Below are 22,646 nucleotides of genomic sequence, written 5' to 3' on the forward strand. Positions count from 1 at the left end.
TACAAGATTATTAGTTCTCCTTCCTCTCATTTTTAAGTTAAAAATCCATTGAGAAAATTCTTAGCTTGCTAATATATATTTGAGAATGAACTACGTCACAATCACTTCAAGGTTAGACTCTAACCAGTCAAGATATCCCCTGTTAAAGCTGAATCACCTGGAAATCAATAACCTAGCCTAAGGATTTTCATATTACATCAACTGCTCAACAATCCTGCTAGGGAAATATTTGGATCACTAAATCAATTCCTTTAAAACATGACCCCGTAAAGGGTGATTCTATTTGCACCCTCTCTTTTCGCCACAACCCCTTCTCCTGCATTTGTTTTCTTACATTCTAAAAATTAGTTTTCGAAATTGTAATAGAAAACTAATTTCTGGAATGTAAAGAAAAAACGAGGGATGCAGCAACAAAAAAAAAGGAGGTGCAAAAAGAATTTCCCCTTGGTAAAACCTTATGTTTTGGCTATCAAATAAACTCTAGCCTTTATAACAGACCCATTCCCAAGCTTAAATCCAGGGCTAACTGGAAACCCTACAATCTGACCAGCCGGCACTCGCCCACCTGAAAATTTTATTACACTGTCCATATACTGTGGATGGAACTCAGCTCCACGACTTGCCTCAAACTGACTTGGTGCAGGGTTCAACGAGAATGCCAGTAAATGAAGCAACCACACTGTCTTGGCCACCCCTAAAAATTCATTGTAGAACTGACTCCTGGGGTGGTGTCCTCCTTGGACTTGACTGTGCTGCTCCAAGTTCCCAAACAAGGACTCCTCCATCTTGGGATGGACAATGGCAAGGTACTTCTTGGAACAGAATTTTCCAAAGTGACATGTTGGCAAGATTCCAAGAAGCTCGGTAGGATCCATGGACTTCATGTCCCGGTACTGAGTGAAGCAATCACGGCGAAACTGGTCAGGGTTGAGGAGGGAGGAGAGGCTGCCATCCATGTAGAAAGTCTCATGGTCGAACCCTTGGAAGATTTTCCTGGATATGTAGGATTCAAGGGCATACTTTGCATGGTGAGCTGAGACAATGGAGGTGGTTGAAGAAGTATGATGATATTTGTCAGTGGAGGCAGTTGCAGCTTCAATGGAACGAACAGCAGCTGTTATGTCCCAATGTGCATTGTGCATGAGAGACAGCAGCAGAGATGTGAAAGACTTTGTGGCTTCTCTCACTTGCACCATTGTTGCTTCAAAGAGTTCCGGGGTTGGTACTGCTGCAATTGCTGTAGAAACAATTTCACAAATTTAGTGCATGATGGGAGAGCTCAAAAATATTTTACGCTCAATTAAGTCTTGGAATTCAGGAATGCGTATTGAAATTATCAGCAGTAGGAGTACTTTTCCAACTTATATCCAAACATATCCCAAGTGTTTGGTTTCAATGTCAGAATATCAGAATTAATTTTGCTTCCTGTCAACCATGATTACAGCAAAGACACATATATTTAGTTATTGATTTTTGCCACCAATATTTTGTTTGATTAAAGGTTATGAAAAATAGTTTTTACATAAAGATGAAAAACTCATACTAAATTTTACACACACTTAAGAGACTCAGATCCTCAATTAATTTTCTCTTCTAGCAAAACTTAACCTTTTTTCTTTTTTTTTTCCTGAAACCCCAAATCATGTTATTTAGAAGTATTCCAAACGCCAAACTAATTCACATACAAGAATCACATTCTCTTTGAATAAACATACAAGTTCCAAGCTCAAAGCAACAAAACAAAACATAAAGAAACTTTCCACTTTTGTTTTTCTTTTGAATATTCCATCCATGATCCGTCCAAATACAACATTTCCATTAAAAAAAAAAAAAAGTGGGTCGCAAATTGCATATGCATAATGTACCTTGAATTCCGAGTTTCCTCTTAGACAAAGACCTGCCAGGCTTCCTCTCACCACTTGCATTACTAGACAAAGCAACAGCAGCACTATCAAGCTTCTCCCTCAGATTCTTCACCTCCAAATCCTTCACCTTCACCTCTTTCTTCAGCTCCTCCACCACCGCCTCGTACGGCGCCACCACCTCCCTCACCGACGCCACCCCACCACCTCTCCTCCTCCCCTTCCTCCTCCCTTCCCCGCCCCCGCTCCGGCGGAACCTCTCCCTGAGCACGGCGAGCTTCCTGAGCTCAGCCACTACCGCCACGTCAGCAGCCCGCATCCTGTCTGGGTCCCACGGGGAATGCGCCTCCTGCAGGCTGACGTAGGCCCTCTTCATGAACGACACCGTTTCGAACACCTCCTCCATCAGCGCCTCCATCTGCTTCATCTTCAGAGCCTTCAACCCCACCATTCTCTCTTCCTCGTACTCATCGCCATTCTCTTCACCAACAACATCCTCGTACTCATCGTTCTCTTCTTCCTCTTCCTCCTCGTACCTGTTGTCTTCCGACTCGTACGGCGACTCGTCCTCCGCCTTGGCCGCCGCCAGGGGGTGGAGGAGGCAGGACGCGGTGACCCTTTGGATCAGATCCGATAAATTCGAGACCTTTCTCGTCATTGCGTTGTGTTTGACACTGAGTGTGAGAGAGAGAGAGAGAAGTGAAGCTCAGAAATGGTGGCAAGTGAGTGAGTGGGACCGGTGTGACTCGTTGAGTGACTCAATAATGGTATAGAAAATTAGCAATGCATATTGGGAACACGTGCTGTGTGTGTCTGTGGGAGCGTGACTTGCTGGATTTGTGAACACTGTCAGACCACCCACGAGGGGGGTGCGCACCATATCAACACCAAAATTCTAATTCAATAAAAAAAATTATTATTAGAGGAAATTCATTCAAGAATATAAAAATATTTAGATTTTACTTTTTATTTAACAAATAGTATGATATATCAAATTAGTATGTTGAGCAATACGTTATTAACATTCTTTCAACACTTACATGTTTTTCTTAGACAAATTTGATTCGAATAATGAAGAAAAGAAAAAAAACTTCAAACAATATTGTCAAAGGATTATCTTGTTATTCATCGGTATGTAAATTAATTAACATGAGATTATTTTTATTTAATCAGAAATTTTGAACTCAAATATTAAATATGCAAGTATATTAAATATTTGAAATAAAAAAAAATCGTTTATAAAAGTTGAATCTTATTCAAACATGTTGTCTTCTACATAAAATACATGTAATCTATTAAAAAAAAAGGTAAAATATATTTTAAAACTCTATAAAAAAATTTCTCAAATTCAGTATTGGTTCCTTTAATTTTTTTATTTTAGTTATTCTAATTTAAAATGATCTCAAATGATTTAAATAACTTTTTATAACTATTTTCAAACTATTTTAAAGGCCAAAAATAGTGTATTTTTAAATTATTTTTTTTAGAAGAATAAAACCATATTTTTTCCTGAAAAAAAATCTCTTGTCACAATCTTATACATACAATTCAGATTATAAATATCGAATAATTTATCTATTTTTTACAATATTTTTTAATTTTTTGTTTTTTTGAATAAATAAAATACATTTATAGAAAAGCTTTTGAAAAAAAAGGATTTATTTTTATGGAAAAATAATTCTTACAAAAAAAAGTTAAATCAATTAGCTTTAAAAATAAATAACTTAATACAATTTCTCCATTTCTCTCATAATGAACTAGTTAATGTGGACAGTAAGACAAAAATTCAATTTAAAAAATTATTAAATTGAATTTAATTTGTTTTGAGTTTTATCTAAAAACGATTTGTCAAGACAAAAAAAAAAGGCTAGGAAACATGGCCTTAATTTCTCATTATGTTCTGATACAAGATGATAGAAAGTTTCCTTTTTATGAACCAGTTACCTAACCTATGAAATAGAATATAGGTGAGAATGTGTAAAATTGAATGAGCTATAACTACACCGTATGCAAGAGGTTAATGTGCATATATCAATGTATTGACATAATAATAATTGATGAATATGACAGCACTGGTGGTGAGGATTGTGTTGTGAGACCCAATTTCTAAGAACAGGCACTTATTGTGATGAAGCTAGCGAGAAATTAAAAGAAAAATAAAATAAAATGCCAAACCAATGGCTTTGGTAAGGTGACATTAAGTAGAGAGAGATGGTTGACCTGTAGCCGGAGTAATACGGCGGCGTGCGGCGGTGGACGGTGGCAAAGGCTGTGAGTGGTGGAAGAGGGTGGTGGCATGGAATGAAAAAAAGTGGACCTGATTGGGAGGAGTCAGAACATGAGCATGAGCATGTGATGAGATGAGATAAGGAGATACAGTACAATACAAATCAATTGTGTGGAAAGGACACGCAGCAAGATATTCTTACCTGTAATATCCTTTGGGTAATGTTATTTGAGAAAATAAGTTATACAGTAATAATTATTATTTATAATAAATTTATTAATTTCATAGAATTTTTAAGAGTATTGTAGAATATAATCCATGGTAGTCTTAAAAATGTTGGAAAAGTTAGGCAAGCTAATGTTTGTTTGATAGACAAGTTTGTCTGAGATTTGATCCATTCTCAATGAAAGCCTTGGATGCAAGTCATGTGGGCAAAATATATGTATGGGATAGCGTCAAGGTTTTGTCTGAGGATTCAATAAAATTCTATATTTATAATTTAAAATTGAAATTATTAATTAAACTAAAATAACTATTCCATAAATTAAAAGCAGAAATAATTATTTTCCTAACGTATACCGAAATAATTCTAACCACCTTAGACTCCGTCTGTGAAAGACTCTCATCAACAGTGGTAATTTTAAATGGACCCATGTGTAATTTTAACAAAATTACCAACTACCAATTTACTTTTATTATTATATCAAAGCATCTTTTTGGTTTGACCAAAAAGTGGTGTGACCATTAGTTGTGGCATGCTTGTCTCTTTCATTTGGGTTGATTTATAAAATAGCGGTTAAAACCCTATTTTAGTCCCTTATAATTTTTTTTTGTTTCAATTTAGTTTTTCATTAATTTTTTGTCTCAATTTGGTCCCAAATTAATTAATTGGTTTCAATTTAGTCCTAAATTAATTAATTGGTTTCAATGTGGGACTTTCCGTCTAGATTGTTTTAACGGTGTTAACTTTTGGCCACGTGGACACCACGTAGATGCATATGTGGCATCCACGTGGATGAGAATTTTTTTTAAAACACCTGGACCCAGAACGGCCCGTTCTGAAACCGGAACGGGCCGTTCTGGGTGCACTTTTGGTGTATTAATTTTGCATCCAGAACGGCCCGTTCCAAATACAAAATTAACACACCCAAAATGCACCAGAACGACCCGTTCCAGTTTTAGAACGGGCCGTTCCGGTTTTATTTTATTTTTTTATATATAAAATATTAATAATTTTATAAAATATATATTATTAATTATATTTTAATTATGTTATTATATCCAATAAAATAAATATATTAATATTTTTTTTTATATTTTATTTTATTATGTTTATCTTATTAATTTTTATCATTTTATTCCTTTAATCTTAAATAAGTTGTAAAAAATTATAAAGTGATATTCCTTTTATCTTATTAATTATTATATTTTTTAATAAAATTAATTAAGAATATTGGTTTAATTGCATTTTTTATCCCTCAAGTATTACAATTGTGCAGTTTTGTGATCTCCAAGATTTTAATTGCATAATTTTAGTCCTTAAAGAATTGCAATTGCGCGATTTTGGTCCTTCAATTTTTAATTGAACAATTTTAGTCTCTCAAATATCATAATAGTATGATTTTTGTTTCTCCCATTAAAAATTAATAATTTTAATATATATATATATATATATATATAATGTTTTAAAATTAAATAATTATTTATCTATTCAAATTAACGTATATTATAATTTTCGATATTATATCAATAATATTATTAATATATTTATAGATAAACTAATAATTTGATAAATATAACTTGTTATATATTAATATACTTTTACAAAAATATAAGTATATTAATTAGAAATATATATCAGATCTTATATATTTATATTTTTGTAAAAGTATATTAATATATATTAAGTTATATTTATCAAATTATTAGTTTATTTATAAAAAGGGTAAAAATATTATTGATATTAATTTATCAGTAATATTAAAATACTAATAATATATAAAAAAAAAATTATTTAGTAATAGTAAATATATATCATTTGATACATTAAAAAAAATAATATACATTAATTTAAATAAACAAACAATTATATAATTTTAAAACATTATATATATATATATATTAAAATTTTAAAATTATTAAATTTTTAATGAGAAAGACTAAAATTTCGCAATTATGATATTTGAGAGATTAAAATTGTTCAATTAAAAATTGTGAGACTAAAATTACACAATTATAATCTTTTAAGGACTGAAATTACTCAATTAAAATCTTAGATATCAAAATTGCATAATTATAATATCAAAAACACAATTAAGTAAAGAATATTTTATTCACAGTTCTGGAACGGGCAGTTCTGAAACCAGAACGGGCCGTTCTGAAACCAGAACGACCCGTTCTGATTTCAGAACGTCCCGTTTTGAAAGCAGAACGGCCCGTTCTGATTTCAGAACGACCCGTTCTGCTTCACTGGTAGTGTTTTAATTTTGCAACCAGAACGGCCCGTTCCGGTTTCAGAACGGGCCGTTCCGGGTCCAGGTGTATTAAAAATAATTTTCTCATTCACGTGGATGCCACGTATGCATCTACGTGCATCCACGTGGCCAAAAGTTAACTCCGTTTAAATAATTTGGACGGAAGTCCCACATTGAAACTAATTAATTAATTTGGGACTAAATTGAAACCAATTAATTAATTTAGGACCAATTTGAGACCAAAAATTAATGAAGGACTAAATTGAAACAAAAAAAGATTATAAGGGACCAAAATAGGATTTTAGCCTAAAATAGCAATTCCTTAATATGGTTATAATGCCAGGAACAAAAAGTTTACGAACGACAACATTTAGATTTAAAGTTTAAACAAAATAACAAGTTAACATCCATAGTTCTTCGTTTTTGTTTCACGTATTAAAAACTCATTCACATTAAATATAAATTTAAGAATGTCATATTTTTATATTTGTTCCAAGTTTAAAAAAAAATAGTTACAACATTGTTTCTTTCATTTTTATTTGGATGGAAAGGTTGTATTTCAATAAAAAAAAATTGGGATATTATATTTTAATCTAATAATTAAACTTTTTTTAATTAATTTAAATTTTAAAATTATTTCTAGAACTGTTAAAATTCTACCGAATGCATTTTTAAATATTTCTAGATATAACATTCTAAACAATAATATTTATGCTAATATAATTCCTAAAAATGTAATATCGTACATTGAAACCAACACTTCCTTATACCGGGAGAAATAGATATATCATATATATACATATATATATATATATATATATATATATATATATATTATGCACCTAGATCCCTTGATCATATTTTTTAAGACTCTCAGGTTGGGATTAGGCTAGGCGAGTTCAGGCTGCGCCCGGCGTGAATATGTTTATGAATAAAATGATGCTAATGCATGTTAAGTTGAAGTTTTGGATCATGTATGTATGATATATGATGTATGCTGAGGTGTGATTCATATGTATGCATACTGATGATATATATAAATGTTTGAATATGATATGACATGTGTATATGTTCATATGAGTATGTTTATTGATCATAATGGTGGGTAGACCATTTATGATGTATGATGCATTATTGCATGCGATGTCTTATGACATGTGTATGATTGTTGATCATGATGGTGGGCATATCATGTATGATGTATGATGCATAATTGCATGTGATGCCTTATGGCATGAGTCTAGCCTAGGACTTGAGGAGAGGAAAAATATTTTCGAACTGGAAAAGCTCACACAGAGTCTCTTGAGAGTGGTGCTTGGATAAGCCACTGATATACGAGAGTGGTGCTCAGGTAGGCCACTAGATTTGAGAGAGTGGTGCTCAGGTAGGCCACTGGGTTGAGTGAGTCTCCTCTAAGTCCTTAGCTAGTGTTGGAGCGGGGTATGAGGTCGATGGTTATTCCCTTAACCAAGTACTCGGGAAGGTGCATGGATCCTTGCGGATAGTCGATGGGTGAACTCCACAATTGACTTGGTTATGCATGCCAAGGTCATGGTAAGCTCGTACCCAGCTGTGTTATACCTGACGGTGGATCTGGACTTCCAATTGTGTAAGTGACATCATCTGAGTAAACCCGAGTGAGGATTATATCCTCTTTAGCTGTGACCGAGCGGGCGCATTGGGCGTGAAAACGGTTAGGGTGGTTTCGGTAGGATGGAATGTCACTTATACAACTTTGTTGTTAGGGAGATCTCCTAGGTGTATGCATGACGACGCATTAGATGATTGATATGTATTGATATCTGTCATGAGATGCATTTATTGCATGATTATTAATATGATGAAGTGTGATGTTTGACTTCATGATTGGTGGATTGTATTTTATGGATGAGTAGTATTGGATAGAGTGTATGGTGTGACTCTATGAACATGATTGATAGTTGGATGATGTGTAGTATAGATTTTATTCTGTACTTGTATGATTGGTTTTGAACTCTAGCTTACCCTTCTGTTTCCATGTGGTGAGACTGCGATAATCATACTTGGTATGGGAGTAGGTCAGGGCTAGCTTGGAGTTGAGGTGACCGCTGCGAGACGGGGAGTTTGATCCTCGTGTTAGAGTTACCATATTGGGTAACGATTTTGTCTGTGCTTGACCAACACTAGGGAATATTATTTTTGGGATGACTGTACATATATGGAGTTCTATTTTGTATTTAAGAAACTTAGTTATTTTTATTTTTATCTATACATGTATATGTATGTATGAGTTATCTAACTTAATATTTTTCTTAGTTCACTAGTAATAGTGCGATTCCACTAAGTGTAAGGATCATGACAGGTCGTTATAATATTTAGTTAACATTTAATTATTATTATTATTATGTTTGAATTAAAGATTCTTTTCTTAGTATAGAATATTGTTGGCACCTAAAAAAATAGGTACAAGTAATGAGAGTGAACTTAAAGGTAAGAGCAGGTGAGGAGAGAGGTGAAGTAAAATTGATTTAGATAGCGTAATTGGTTGGTTAGGTGTTTGTTAGTTGGGCAGGGCAATAGATGAATAAGGCTATAGAGCAGTTTTAATGGTAGCTCCACATCTCAGAATGTGATTCGGTCAATATCCATTGGAAGGAGACAATTAAAAATTCACGCTTTGGATTTTTAAATAATAATAATAATAAACTTAAACACAACTCAACGAATTTATTTTATAAAAAATTAGTTATTATCTTTTTTATAAAATAAGTTGGGTCTATTTTCTATTAAAAACTATATTAAATTTTATTTCTTAAATTGAATATGTAATAATTCAATAGGTCACTATATTTAGTATAATACTATTATTACACAACAAAAAATATAGAGTAATCAATTACTTTAAAGTAATCAACAGATATATGTATAAGATGTAAAAAATATAAAATAGTTCTTGTCAATATGACTTGAAAACATAAGAATCCTTATAAAGTTACATATAAATCCTATACACATATACAATATACATCAAAAGTACAAAATACTAAAAGTATAAATCCTATTTCTAGTCAAACATCTTTATACAAGATATTTCATGAGAACAATACAACAAAAATAAGTTCATCTCTTGCATGACCAATCTCCTAGCAAGCCTATCACCTAATACTAATTTGTTCATATATCAAATATGATTATTACAGTAAAAATATATGAAAAAATAGTGGTAAATTTGTGAAAGAAAATGACATAATAACATTAACAACTTTATCAACTATAATCACCTTAAAGCAACAAGTTAGTTTCCAACTTAAAATATAACCATAACTTCAACATCAATCACAACTTACAACTTATAACATGCACAATATTATCAACATAAACAACTTTAATCATAATTAAACAATTTAAACTATTAATATATCGTTACAAATATTAATTTATGAAAATCTCTTATAACTAATGTTATTAATATAAATAGTTTATTATCAAATCACAACGTTTAACTATAATGACACTTTTTAATCATTATGAAGGTAATAAATGAAACATACAACATTAAATAAAAAATTTGAATAGATAAAATAAAATAAAAAATCTTAGTTTCCTCCTAATCCTTTCGGGAGTAATGGTATAGATTAAGTGCACTTTTTTTAATAATTATGAAAGTAATAAAAATAAAATGTAACATTAAACAAAATATAGAATAGATAAAAAAAAACATTTAAATCTTAGTTTCCATTGAATCCTTCCATGAGTAATTTAGAGATTAATACCACTTTTTTAGGCATTATGAAAGTAATAAAAAGAATACATACAACATTAAACCAAAAAAATCGAATAGATAGAATAAAAAATATTAAAATTTTTGACAAAAATATATATATATAAAAAAAAACTAAAACTTTGTAATGCTATTATGAACATGAATGATTTTGTTCATTTTGACACAGGAGCTTACCTATTTATTTATTCACTGCCTTCGAATGAAAGTTGTTATCATTTTATTTTATTAAAATTACCTCATTTACTATTTTCTTATTATTAATAATTTGTGAAATTATTAAGAAGTTTTCTTAAAAAAAATTAAAGTTTGTGAAGGCTTAAATTGTTGTTTATGAAATATTAAAATTAAATTAAATATTTTTTATGGATTCAAGTTATATTTTTATTTTAGAATTTAATGAATTAAATAAAAAATGAAATTCAATCTTATTTAATTTAGTTAATATATTAAATTTCATAAATAATTACTATTCAATCTTATCAGACACTTCGGTTCAAATTAGTCCAAAGACGCACAACATTAATGAGAAATTCAAATTGCAAATAAAAAGAAATTATTAATTATTTCAAAAGTGAACCGCTTTAACTACTCCACACAACACACCAATTAATACCTAACTAATTCACTCAACAATAAATAATAACGTCAAATAAATGAAACGCTAATCAATTATTACATGATATATAAATAAATAAATTATTATTACAATTATTTTCATTACATGCATGTAATTTAATAGTTATGATTGAGATAAAAATATTACACGAAGAATTCACGAAGAACAAAAAAAATAATTTGCTTTACTAAGGTAAAGATAAAATATAAGATAAGATAAGAGTATAATTTAACCCGGTTAAATTTTTACTAATATTTTTAAAATAAAATTTTGAATTCAAATTCGGTGTAAGAAAAAATGTGATTAATTTATTTTATTAAAAATAGAGGAGTCGAGATATTTCATACTTTTAATAATTATACATAAATAAAATATTAAAAGGTTGTATGTAATTATTTAAAGAAAATATAAGAAGTTTTTTTTAATATATGAAAGATATAATAGTCTATTAAAAAGTGAAGATAAAAAACAATTATATATCCTTAATATCCCCTTTATAATATACTAGAGGAGTTGAAGTACTTCGTACCTCTAAAAATTACACACTGATAAATATTAAAAGTTACAGATAGTTATTTAAAAAGAATAATTTTTTTTTTTTTTTTACATTTTAAGGAGTATAATGGTCCACTAAAAAATGAAAACTAAATGAGTGGTTACCAAATATATTCTTTTTATATTAAGTATAAATATATAAATGTATAGATAAGATTTTTTTTAATATCTAAAGATATAATAATAAACTAAAAAGTAAAGAGAAAAACGATTATATATTTCTAATATCTCTTTATAATATGTATAATCAATTTTTTTTATATAAAAATTAAGTTACGGACAAGATCTATAAATTAAAAAAAAAAAAAAAAAAAAAAAAACACGTTGTTAAACTTTTTCTCACTATAAAGACTAAACTTGTAGGAGAATTGAGAGAGTCCGAATCAAATTGAGGCATCTAATTCTAACAAGACGAAAGGGATAAGATTTGTTAGATATTTTGCATGGAAAAAGGGTCCTCAATGGATATTTTGAGGCCCCATTTACGCCCCAACTAAAATTATCATCTCCAAAAATATCTTTCCCACACCAACCCTTACAAATATCCACGAACCCACCATTCCTACGAACACCCTTTGATTGCGCAAGAATTGATGGAGTGCTACACCAGGCCAAACAGGAGCGACATTCATCTCTCACCAGAGGCACAAGCCTCCATAGAGGCACAAACTAGAGACTACTTTGATGGGGTTCTTCCAAAACGCCACACTAAGCCTCAACGTAGTGAGTATTCTACAAAATATGTGGATTCTTTGAATAACAATGGCCATGACTCTTCTATTCCAGAATTGTTACACTTTCAGCGCCTTGAGAATGATCCCCACGAGAAGGTTAGTTTCAAAAAACTTTGTTTATGTCTCTATTTTTTCGTGATTTCGGTTTTGCTGAACATTTTTAAAAAAAATAAAAGGAAAGCTGCGTTTGCCGGGAGTCGAACCCGGGTCTATTGCTTGGAAGGCAATTATCCTAACCGTTGGACTACAAACGCTTGCTGTGATGCTTTGTTGTACATTTGATTGATAAACAAAAGTAAATATTGATGATTAAACACCTAATCCACTTGTGATATTAGGACTTTGGGTTATACAATTTATATTTTATTTAAAATAACTTGGTATGAACTAGATCTGGCTGGTTGATTATTGATGTGCTAGATATCTTGTCTTATAGATTTTGGAGACTTTATTTAGCTTTGATCCACCTTAAAATGTTTCTTTTTAAGTCATTTAAATTTTTTGCATACAAAACAAGAAGCGGTATAATTATTTTAATTTTTATGTTTTTCATAAAATAATTTTGATTTTCCTTATTAATTTACCTTTTTTTTTTTTTACTTTGTAGTAAATACATATTAGTGGTGAATAAGTTAAGTATACAATTGAACTTTCAAAATGACAAATAAATAGAAATACAATTCTACTAAAAATCCGACAACTACAAAGGAACGAAGAGAGCATAGTTAGTTTATCATATAATAGTTATCATGAAAAAAAATAATAAAAAAAAACTCTTGATGTTGCTGGTGAATGATAAAAAATAAATGTTATTCTGAACTTTATATGTGAAGGTTTCTAATATGTTTTCATTACATTTCCCCCTTGTAATTGTATTCAGAAATTGGTATGCGATGGATGTCAAGTAACAGAAGAATTTGTGGAAACAGAATATTACAAAGATCTCAACAGCGTGGACAAACACCACCACACGGTATTCACTCCAATCCAAGCATAAAACTTTGTTGTAGTATTCAATACATTATCAGTTGTTTATTTTAAACTATTCTTGTGCGTTTGAATACCTCTTAGAATCAAATAAGATCCACAAATTAAAAAAGTTGAAGTGACTTTGACCTTCAACATGGTTTTATAATTGATTTTGGTAAAATTAAAAGCTAATACAAACACACATTGCACAGACGGGAACAGGATTTATCAAAGTAGAGAAAAGTGGAAAAAGCTTTCACATAGAACCAGATAATGACACTGGCTGTCATCACTCTTGCAAGTGCAATCCTGCAACCAATGACTGGGTTCCTGCTCCTTCCACTGAGGTACAATACCATACATATATAGTACTTTGTGTTATTTTTTGAAAATTTTGTTCTGACATGAATATGTTACAGGTTGGTTTCAATTCAGACAAACCTAACAGGAGTGACAACTAGAAATGGAGGAGTGGCTGCATCAAGATATTAATATCTCAGCTTCATTTCAGATCGTGGTGTTTGAAGTTTCTATTTAGATAAATTTAAATAAAAAAACTTGTGATTTGGAATTCAATGTTACTGTGTTTGAGATATGGTAGTAGTTTTAACATGTCTATATTGTATCCTTGATGTCTTAGATTTCTGGACATGTCTTAAGTTTGTGATGCATTAATGTTTATGATGATGACATGGAAACATGGTCATTTCATTATGTGATATGTAAGTGATATAAAGTTGAGAATGTGCTTAGCATGTAAACACAAGATTCATTCTCTAGCATTGAAATTAATTACAAATTTTGATGTTTAATCTACATGTCTTGTAATTAAATTTGGGAACAAAGGACTATCACTTCTCAATTGTGAAACTCTTACCCCAATTATGTTAAACATTACAATCACCAAATCTGCTATAAGTCCTTCTGCCAGAGTTTCATAGCTTCCTAACTAATTCAATGCAAATTCTTATTAGAATTTAATCAATTCCAGATGTTAATTTGACCAATTTTAAATGCATACAAAATTATTATTTCCAAGAAAAACATATAGCAATGAATAAATTATTGACAAATATATATTTTCTGAATATTCTTTAAGAAAATAACAAATCCAGTAGCAATTTTGCTATTCTTTTTCATATATTACATTTTCGTTGCATTTCTAATTTACACTCGCCCCTCGTAAAGTATCTAAACACTTAACATGAAAAGAGAAAAAAAATTGAGGGAAAAAGTGGTTTTTAGTACCCACTTGTACCTCATAAATTAAAGCAACTCGAGTTAAGAAATGCTGTGACATTGACATTATTGATTATTGCAGTATCTACTTAATTTGGCATATTGCAGTATTTGAATCCACAATTTTCCTCTAATAAAATTTTAGTTATAAAAGGGCACACAATAATGGGAAGAGGAAGCATATAATTTTTTTTTAAAAAGTCATAAATTGGTTTTCACTAACAAGCTAAACTACATATTATAACTTTACATTTATCCCCAGAAACAAGTTTGATGGACATTACATTGTTTTTTAGCATACATGTAGGTGAGATTTCCAGAATTTTCACATCCAAACAAGGCAAAATAGAGTAACATAGATACTATACTAGTACTAGCAAGATAATGTAAAATGCCTAGAAAGATAACAAGTAATTGTAAAATTTATGATGTAATCACAGAACTATGGTGTGCGTGATATGTTTTCTTTCTTTGTGAATGAATACAAAGCGTAGCGTCGAAATGATGTGAAAAGAAAAAGTTAGAGACAAGTCATAGAAGAGATCAAAGTATTTGAGAGGAACAATATATTCAAAAGCATTCAACTCGTGTCAAAGATCGGGAATCGGAGTCAAAAAGATATGATTGAAAACCCCTAAAGAAATGATAAGAAATAAAGCAATACCCATCGTGCTACATATAAAGGCTACAAGCATTTGCATGAAGTTGAATATAAAGATTTTAGGTTCTTTTTGATAAAAAAAAAAGTAATTAAAAATAAAATAAGTTTATTTGTAACTCGTAGAAAGCCTCTCATATTATTTTCATCAAAAACTTATTTAATTTATTCATAATGAACTCAAAACCCATTAGTTACAAGCAAACAAATCATTTATTCACTTAATTAGTTTATAATGGCTCAAGTGAAGTGGGATATGTATTATTGTGAATGTTTTGTTTTCCTCATACTAGCCTTATCAAATTTAAGAATACCATGTACTACCATGTACAAATTTTAGTGTGTTTGGATAAGAAATTTTAATAGAATAATTTAATTTTTTTTGAAGAATTTCAAATGTTTTGGTGAAATATTTTGTTTAGATAGAGAATTGATAAAGAATTTGAAATTTAAACATTTGTGACTTTTTTTATAGATGTAGTAGAATTTCAATGTCTTTGAAAAAGTAAGAATTTAAAATTCTTGTTTCTCTTTTTTCTCCTACTCCTTTCTCCTCTCTTTCAAAGTTGACATAAATAATAATAATAATAATATATTTTTTAATTATTGAATATTCAAAATTATTTTTTAAATTATCAAATATTATCTAAAATATTTTTTTAATTATAATATTATCTAATAATATTTTTTTTAAATTATTAGTTTTATAAATTTAATATTTATAAAAATTGATTAATATTTAATTTTATAAAATTTAATCTTAAGAATTTAGTTTTATCTATAGTGGAAATTAAATTGTCCTAACCAAACTAAGAATTCAAAATTAAAAAAAAAAAGAATTATCTTGTCTAAACAAAATATTTAAAGAATGATAAAAATTAAAATTAAAATTAAAATAATTCAAATTCTAAAATTTTTAAAATTTTAAAATTCTTTGTCAAAAAACACTATAAGTGAACTATTAAAAGAAGTGTTTTAATATTTGATTTATCTACTGTGTTACAAGTTTTTCAATTTATAAATTTGGTAGAGACTATAAACATCTTCTACTTGAGATAATCTTGCTCAAGTTGAGCATGATCATCACTACATCACAACATTGTTTTATCAATGGATGAAAAAAAGATATGGGAACTGTATTACACAACAAACATCTAATAAACTGCATATGCATGTATAATAATTACACACAATTGAGCAACAAAACTCACCAAAGAAATGTAACAAACACGCGAAGTTAAATTAATCTCATGATTTTATGATTGTAATCCAAAAATAGCATACACTCCCTGATAAACCCACACTTTAATCAAGCCCAAAGAATCTTCTAATCTCAAGTCCAAGGCCCCAATGACAAAAGGCCCACATCACAATCCATTTTGGCAGTGTGTCAGGTGATTCACGACCAAAAAATAAAATAAGAATCAGTTAGTTTTCCCATGAAATCAGTGTAACCTTTTCATCAAAGATTTCGAATAGTATAAAACACTAGAGTTTGTAAAAAGAACAGTGGAAGCCTTCTCTTTTTATCAGAGCCTGGTTTCGATCCAGGGACCTGTGGGTTATGGGCCCACCACGCTTCCGCTGCGCCACTCTGATTGTTAATATATTGCTTTCAAAAGTAATACATGAAGAACCAAATTTCCCAAAAGAATTGGAATAGATGGGAACAGATATTTGGGAGAATCAGAATGGACTCACGGGAACACGATGAGAACTGAGAAGGAATTTAAGGGTAACATATAATTTTTTTTAAAAAATAATCTCTAGCACTAGAGTTTGGCCCTTTATTATTGGAAACTAAGAAAAGGTTGCAGCTTTGGAGAAGCTGGCTTTGGTTTTGGTTTTGAAATTAAAGGCAGAAGGTATGTGTACCTGTCTAAGGGCACACTCCTTTTCTTCTGGGTGAAAGGGGACCGAATAAGAGCTCCAACGATATCTCCAAGGGATGGGGGAGGTACCTGCAAAGGGTACTCCGACGCTCAAGTCAGTATATGCACGAATATCTAGGGTAAAAATGAACAGTGACATACCTTGTTACGTGTGACCTATTTATAGCATCTGACGTGGGCCTGAGCGTGATGGGCCCTCTCAGATATTTACCAAATTAGGTAATACGGTACTAATTAGTCGTTAGGCTTTAATCATGTACTTACCTTTCTTGATTGTGATTACTGTTATGACTTGCTTAACCCTTCGGCAAGAGGCCGAGCCGGCTAATCAATACTAGTCGGAACGGCAAATGACCGAACCGTCTAGTCCGTATACGGCAGCCTGTATACTTCCGGCATGTTCTATGTCGGAACGGTACCTGACCGAGCCGACTCGATGAATGATGATGGTCCATATTTGCATTAACCAGACTGATGTCGGTTCTCGGCCTCATGCCGAGCCGACGTTGATGGTGATGCTTGTACGTGGCTATGCATGGGTGTCTGACGAAATGGCACGTGTTGGCCCACGTGACCGATACGGTCTCTCCGGTACACAAGCCCCCCAGCCTTTGAGGAGCGAAGCGACGCGAAAGGTTAAAGGTTAATGAAATAAAAAGAGGATTGTAACCGTTGGGTATGAAGGGTTGTAACCGTTGGGTATGAAGGGTTGTAACCGTTGGGTATTTGATGGCGTATGCGAGAAGTTATGGTGGGAAGCGAAGGGATATAACCGTTGGTCATTAATGACGCATGCAAAGTTGCGGCGGGAGGCGAAGGGTTGTGTCCGTTGGGCATTAATGACGCATGCGAAGAGTCGCGTATCCTGAACCGTTGGATCTAGATGATCCAACGGTATGCACGAGGGGGTGTCGTTTCAGGTGCTCATTAGAGACGCCTATAAATAAGGGTAGGGAGGTGAGGGTTCTTTCGTGCGAATTCATTAGCTGCTCCGAGCCAAAGTTGTTTGGAAGCGTTTTGAGTATTATCAACGATAGGTCAAGCTCAACCATCAGGTACGTAATGGCTAATTTGGGTGTTGTTAACATTGACTCTTCTGGGGACGAAGGGGAATCTAGGTTAAGGGCGACGCCGAACCGGGATGCACCATCGGCTTCGGCATCTAATGGGGACAATTCCGTGGAGTCGGCTTCTGGGTCCGGTCATTCTCAAAGTGGGAGTGATTCGGCATCAGCTGTAGGTTCCGATGAGCAACCTAGTCGGGGTGGAGAATCATCAAGAGTGTTCCCTCCGATATCAACTCCAGGATATTCATGGGTGCACGGTGAGGTTGGTAGTGTATACTCTCGGTATACAAGTAAAAAATCTCTGGTGGATTTTGTATCGGCCGTAAAGTTTTTGGACTTTCCTGAAGATGAGGAGCCTTCTGCCATCTTCTTTCAACCATGCCGAGGCGACGGGGTGTCAAATCCGGATTTTGTTTATTTGAGTCAGGGGACTTCTAAATACCCATTTTTCTATGTGTATGATTATATGTTCCGGGATTTGAAGATATCTCTCCCCTTTGACAACTACTTCATGGGTATACTTTGGCTGTTGAATGTGGCGCCGAGTCAACTTCACCCGAACACCTGGGCCGCTATGCAAGGGTTCAGGCATTTGTGTCTGGGTCTCGGTCTTTCTCCTACTCCACATCTATTTTTGCATTTCTATACTTCTCGGCCGACGAGGAAGGCCAAGTGGCTGTCTTTGATTCGCCACAGTGATTGTCTACTACAACCTTTCACCACCTCCTACAACAAATTTAAAGTGGGATTTATGAAGGTGATGATTCGGCCAGAACCAGGGAACAAGTATTTCTTTGACGCTAAGGGAAATCCGCTATTTCCCTTCTACTGGACCCGGAAGCCGCGCAAGTATGACACGGTTTCCAAGTCACGCATGTCCCCAGAGGAGAGAGGAAGTCTTGATTTTTAAACAAGTTGCCTCGGCCCTTACCATGCCGTCCTCTTGTCCGATTGTTTGATTCGGCCGATGTGGTCGAAGAATTAATTGGTATGGTATTTTTCCTACTTGTTTGAATTCAAGTGTTATCATTGATTTTGACTAATGATGTGCAGGTATAATGGCGGCTCATGATGATTTGGATATCCGCAACTTGCTTCGGAACCAACTTGCATCGAATACCGCGAATAGGCCTGCGCCCGCCGCGCGCGTGAATCAACCAGCTGGTCAAGGTAGCGGGGTCGGACCCACGTCTCGGCCGAAGAAGACCACCCGGCCCCAACCTGAAAAAAGAAGGCCTGACTCTAGGGCCGAGGAGGAGAGTCGCCGGGCAAAACAGCGCCGAGTGGCCAGCCCCCCTGTTCCCGAAAGCTTGTCGGCACCAAGTTTCTTGGCTGGCAATGTTAACGCTCCGGATTTTCTGAGTCAAGACCTGACCTCCGAGGTAGGCCAGGGGCTGCTGAGCCGAATGAGTTCGGCGCAGAAATGGAGCTACTTTTGTGAGTTCCAAGTGCGCGCTGTGGCCATGGCACAGAGTATTGTCATGCAGCCGAACGGTGAGGCTGACGAGTTGCGCAAACAGTTAGCTGAGCAGGAGAAGTCTCTTCAAGAGACACTGGCTGCTTTGACCGACGCCCAGACGGTTAGTAGCAAGTACCAGGCCGAGGTGGATCGCCGAGGAAGAACCGCTGATGACTTGGCCCTAAAGGTACAGCGTCTCGAACTTGCTCTGAAGGGCGAGACTGACAAGGTGACAGCTCTGAGCAAGGAGCTGGATGCTGAAAAGGCTGCCTTTGGTGCCTATCAGGAAAAGGCGCGCGCCAAGGTTCTCAGTCAGCATCAGGCCGGTTTTGCTCAAGCTGCTCGGCAGGCTTGCTACTTCGGCGACTTTCCTCCTGACTTCCACCTGGACATGACAAAAGATTTTTTCCAAGGAAAGTTGGTGGATATGACCTCCATTCCACCTGATTAGGAAGCCGACGAGGAGGCTCCGGCGCGGCCAGCTGGGCCGAACGAGGAGGAGACTCTGAACGAGGAGGCTGCGCCTGAGGATGGTCCAGTTCAGGGGGAGGCAGAAGTAGTGTCTTAAATGTTTTTTTGTATTATGGGGCCGATAGCGCCTATTGATAATGTACTCTTCTCTTTTAATGAAATTTCTCCGTTCTTTATGTTATAACTGGCGTGAACTTTTGTGGTGACTAACAACTTAATTCGCGTGAGCCGTCTCCTTGGCCGAGAGACATCTCGGGAGGGAAGACAAATAATTTAATTAAAGCCACATCCTTGGCCGAGAGATATCTCGGGAGGGAAGACTTGAATAATTAAAGTCACATCCTTGGCCGAGAGACATCTCGGGAGGGAAGACTTGAATAATTTAATTAAAGCCACATCCTTGGCCGAGAGATATCTCGGGAGGGAAGACTTGAATAATTAAAGTCACATCCTTGGCCGAGAGACATCTCGGGAGGGAAGACTTGAATAATTTAATTAAAGCCACATTCTTGGCCGAGAGATATCTCGGGAGGGAAGACTTGAATAATTAAAGTCACATCCTTGGCCGAGAGACATCTCGGGAGGGAAGACTTGAATAATTTAATTAAAGCCACATCCTTGGCCGAGAGACATCTCGGGAGGGAAGACTTGAATAATTTAATTAAAGCCACATCCTTGGCCGAGAGATATCTTGGGAGGGAAGACTTGAATAATCTAATTGAAGCATGAGTGATTGAATCGTGTTGTTATTGATAAATGGATGCCTCGTTAAAAACCTTGCCGGCCAAAACCTCTTTTCACTATTTTTTAAGAGGGAAAAAGACTGGTCAAGGAAAAGAGTGCACCGCGATACAATTACATAGTTCGAGTATTACAAATTCGAATTTAACTGTAGTATGTCTTTAGGTGGGTAGAATTCCAGGTTCTTGGAATAACCTTGCCGGACAGCTCTTCTAGCTTGTACGCCCTATTGTGGAGTGCATGTCGTATCCGGAATGGTCCATCCCAATTGGCAGAGAGCTTTCCTTCAGAAGAGTTACGCCTGGCTGCCCCCGTTGCTCGCCACACAAGGTCGCCTTCGTGAAAAGTTCTCGGCTTTAGATTGGAATTAAAGCGCCGAGTCATTCGCTGTTTGCATGCCTCGGCCACCACCTGTGCCTTGTCCCGCACTTCCTCGAGGACATCGAGTTCGGCTCGGAGTGCGTCGTCGTTAGATTCCTCCTGAAAGCTTTGTCGCCGGAAAGATGGTTCTCCAACCTCAACCAGGATCATCGCATCAGTGCCGTATGTGAGGCGGAAGGGTGTTTCTCTATTAGTGGATTGTGGTGTACACCGGTACGCCCAGAGAACCTCTGGCAATTCATCGGCCCACACTCCTTTTGCCGAGCCAAGTCTTCTTTTTAATTCGGTCAGGATAACCTTGTTGGCTGCTTCGGCTTGGCCGTTTGACTGAGGGTGCTCCACAGATGTGAATCTATGCCGAATGCCAAGGTTTTCGAGGAATGAGTTGAACTTTTTGTCTGTAAATTGTAAGCCGTTATCCGAGATGATGGCATATGGGATGCCAAAACGGGTGATGATGTTCTTCCATACAAACTTTTGGACGTTAGCAGCGGAGATGCAGGCGAGCGGCTCGGCCTCAATCCACTTTGTGAAGTAATCTACTGCCACGAAGAGGAACTTAACCTGTCCCTTTGCCACGGGGAACGAGCCAAGTACGTCAATGCCCCATAAGGCAAACGGCCATGGAGAGCTGATGCTGTGCAGCTCGGCGGCGGAGGCATGGATGAGGTTTCCATGTCGCTGACATTGTATGCAACGTTTGACGAACTCAGCGCAATCCCCCTTCAGAGTTGGCCAATAATAACCGGCTCGTGACACTTTTGCAGCTAGGGTACGGCCTCCGGAATGGGACCCACATATACCTTCATGAACTTCCCGCATCACATAATCCGCCTGCGAGTTATCAATGCATTTAAGCAACGGAGTGGAGAATCCTCGCCTGTAGAGGTCGTTAGCCACTATGGAGTATCGAGCGGCCTGAGTGCGAAGCTTTTTTGCCTCCTTCGGATCGGTGGGCAACTCTTGTCGGAGGATGTAGTTCCGAATAGGAGTCATCCAGTTCGGTGTGTCAGTATCGGCCGCCATGCATTCAATCGCCACACTTGGGGCAGGGACTTCCAGGTGAATGGTTGTTCTCAGCTGTCCTGGTTTTCGACTACTAGCAAGCCGAGCCAACTGATCGGCTCGTTCGTTGGTGCTCCTGGGAATGTGTCGGATTTGTACGTCAGTGAAATCCTCTTTGAGCTTCTGGAAGAGGTGGTAGTACTGCAACAAATTAGCATCCTTAATTTGAAAATTGTCGTTGACTTGTTCGGCCACGATCTTTGAATCGGTGCAGCATACGACCTTTGTCACACCCATCTCAGCTGCTAGTCTCATACCGGCCAGCAGTGCTTCGTACTCGGCTTGGTTATTAGATGCCCGAAAACCGAACCGGAGTGACTGTTCGACCGTGATGCCCGATGGGCTGGCTAGAATTATTCCCGCCCCGCTTCCCTGTGCACAGGATGAGCCGTCGACATGCATTGTCCACGGCTCGTCGTGAAAACTACCTGCTGGGGTAAGCTCATTGACGAAGTCGGCCAAATGCTGTGATT

At 35.0% G+C, this 22,646-nt stretch overlaps 2 protein-coding genes and 2 non-coding genes across 5 annotated transcripts; 1 reads left to right on the forward strand and 3 right to left on the reverse strand.

The window, feature by feature from the left end:
* Window positions 1-120: 120 nt before the first annotated feature.
* GIL1 (glucose-6-phosphate isomerase, putative (DUF641)) lies at window positions 121-4,238 on the reverse strand. 2 transcript variants are annotated; one of them, XM_020367891.3, is made up of 3 exons: window positions 4,083-4,238; window positions 1,866-2,757; window positions 121-1,237 (listed from the first exon to the last, which is right to left on the reverse strand). In XM_020367891.3, exons 2-3 carry the CDS (start codon window positions 2,518-2,520, stop codon window positions 456-458), a joined length of 1,437 nt encoding a protein of 478 aa, XP_020223480.1. In that variant the 5' UTR covers window positions 2,521-2,757; window positions 4,083-4,238; the 3' UTR covers window positions 121-455. The 2 variants fall into 2 exon arrangements, with proteins under 2 accessions (XP_020223480.1, XP_020223481.1); XM_020367892.3 differs by having other exon boundaries at window positions 1,866-2,536; window positions 4,083-4,179.
* Window positions 4,239-12,015: 7,777 nt separating this feature from the next.
* Window positions 12,016-14,012, forward strand: LOC109806120 (uncharacterized). Its single transcript, XM_020368492.3, has 4 exons — window positions 12,016-12,327; window positions 13,112-13,204; window positions 13,413-13,547; window positions 13,620-14,012. The coding sequence occupies exons 1-4, from the start codon at window positions 12,091-12,093 to the stop codon at window positions 13,659-13,661; spliced, it is 507 nt and encodes a 168-aa protein (XP_020224081.1). The 5' UTR covers window positions 12,016-12,090; the 3' UTR covers window positions 13,662-14,012.
* Window positions 12,414-12,485, reverse strand: TRNAG-UCC (transfer RNA glycine (anticodon UCC)). Its single transcript has one exon. It is a non-coding gene; the product is annotated as a tRNA-Gly (tRNA).
* Window positions 14,013-16,624: 2,612 nt separating the features above from the next.
* On the reverse strand, window positions 16,625-16,696 carry TRNAM-CAU (transfer RNA methionine (anticodon CAU)). The gene has a single exon. It is a non-coding gene; the product is annotated as a tRNA-Met (tRNA).
* Between the last annotated feature and the right edge of the window lie 5,950 nt (window positions 16,697-22,646).

This window comes from Cajanus cajan, chromosome 3 (assembly GCF_000230855.2).
Source record: "Cajanus cajan strain Asha chromosome 3, NIPB_CcT2T_4, whole genome shotgun sequence".
Taxonomy (NCBI): domain Eukaryota; kingdom Viridiplantae; phylum Streptophyta; class Magnoliopsida; order Fabales; family Fabaceae; genus Cajanus; species Cajanus cajan.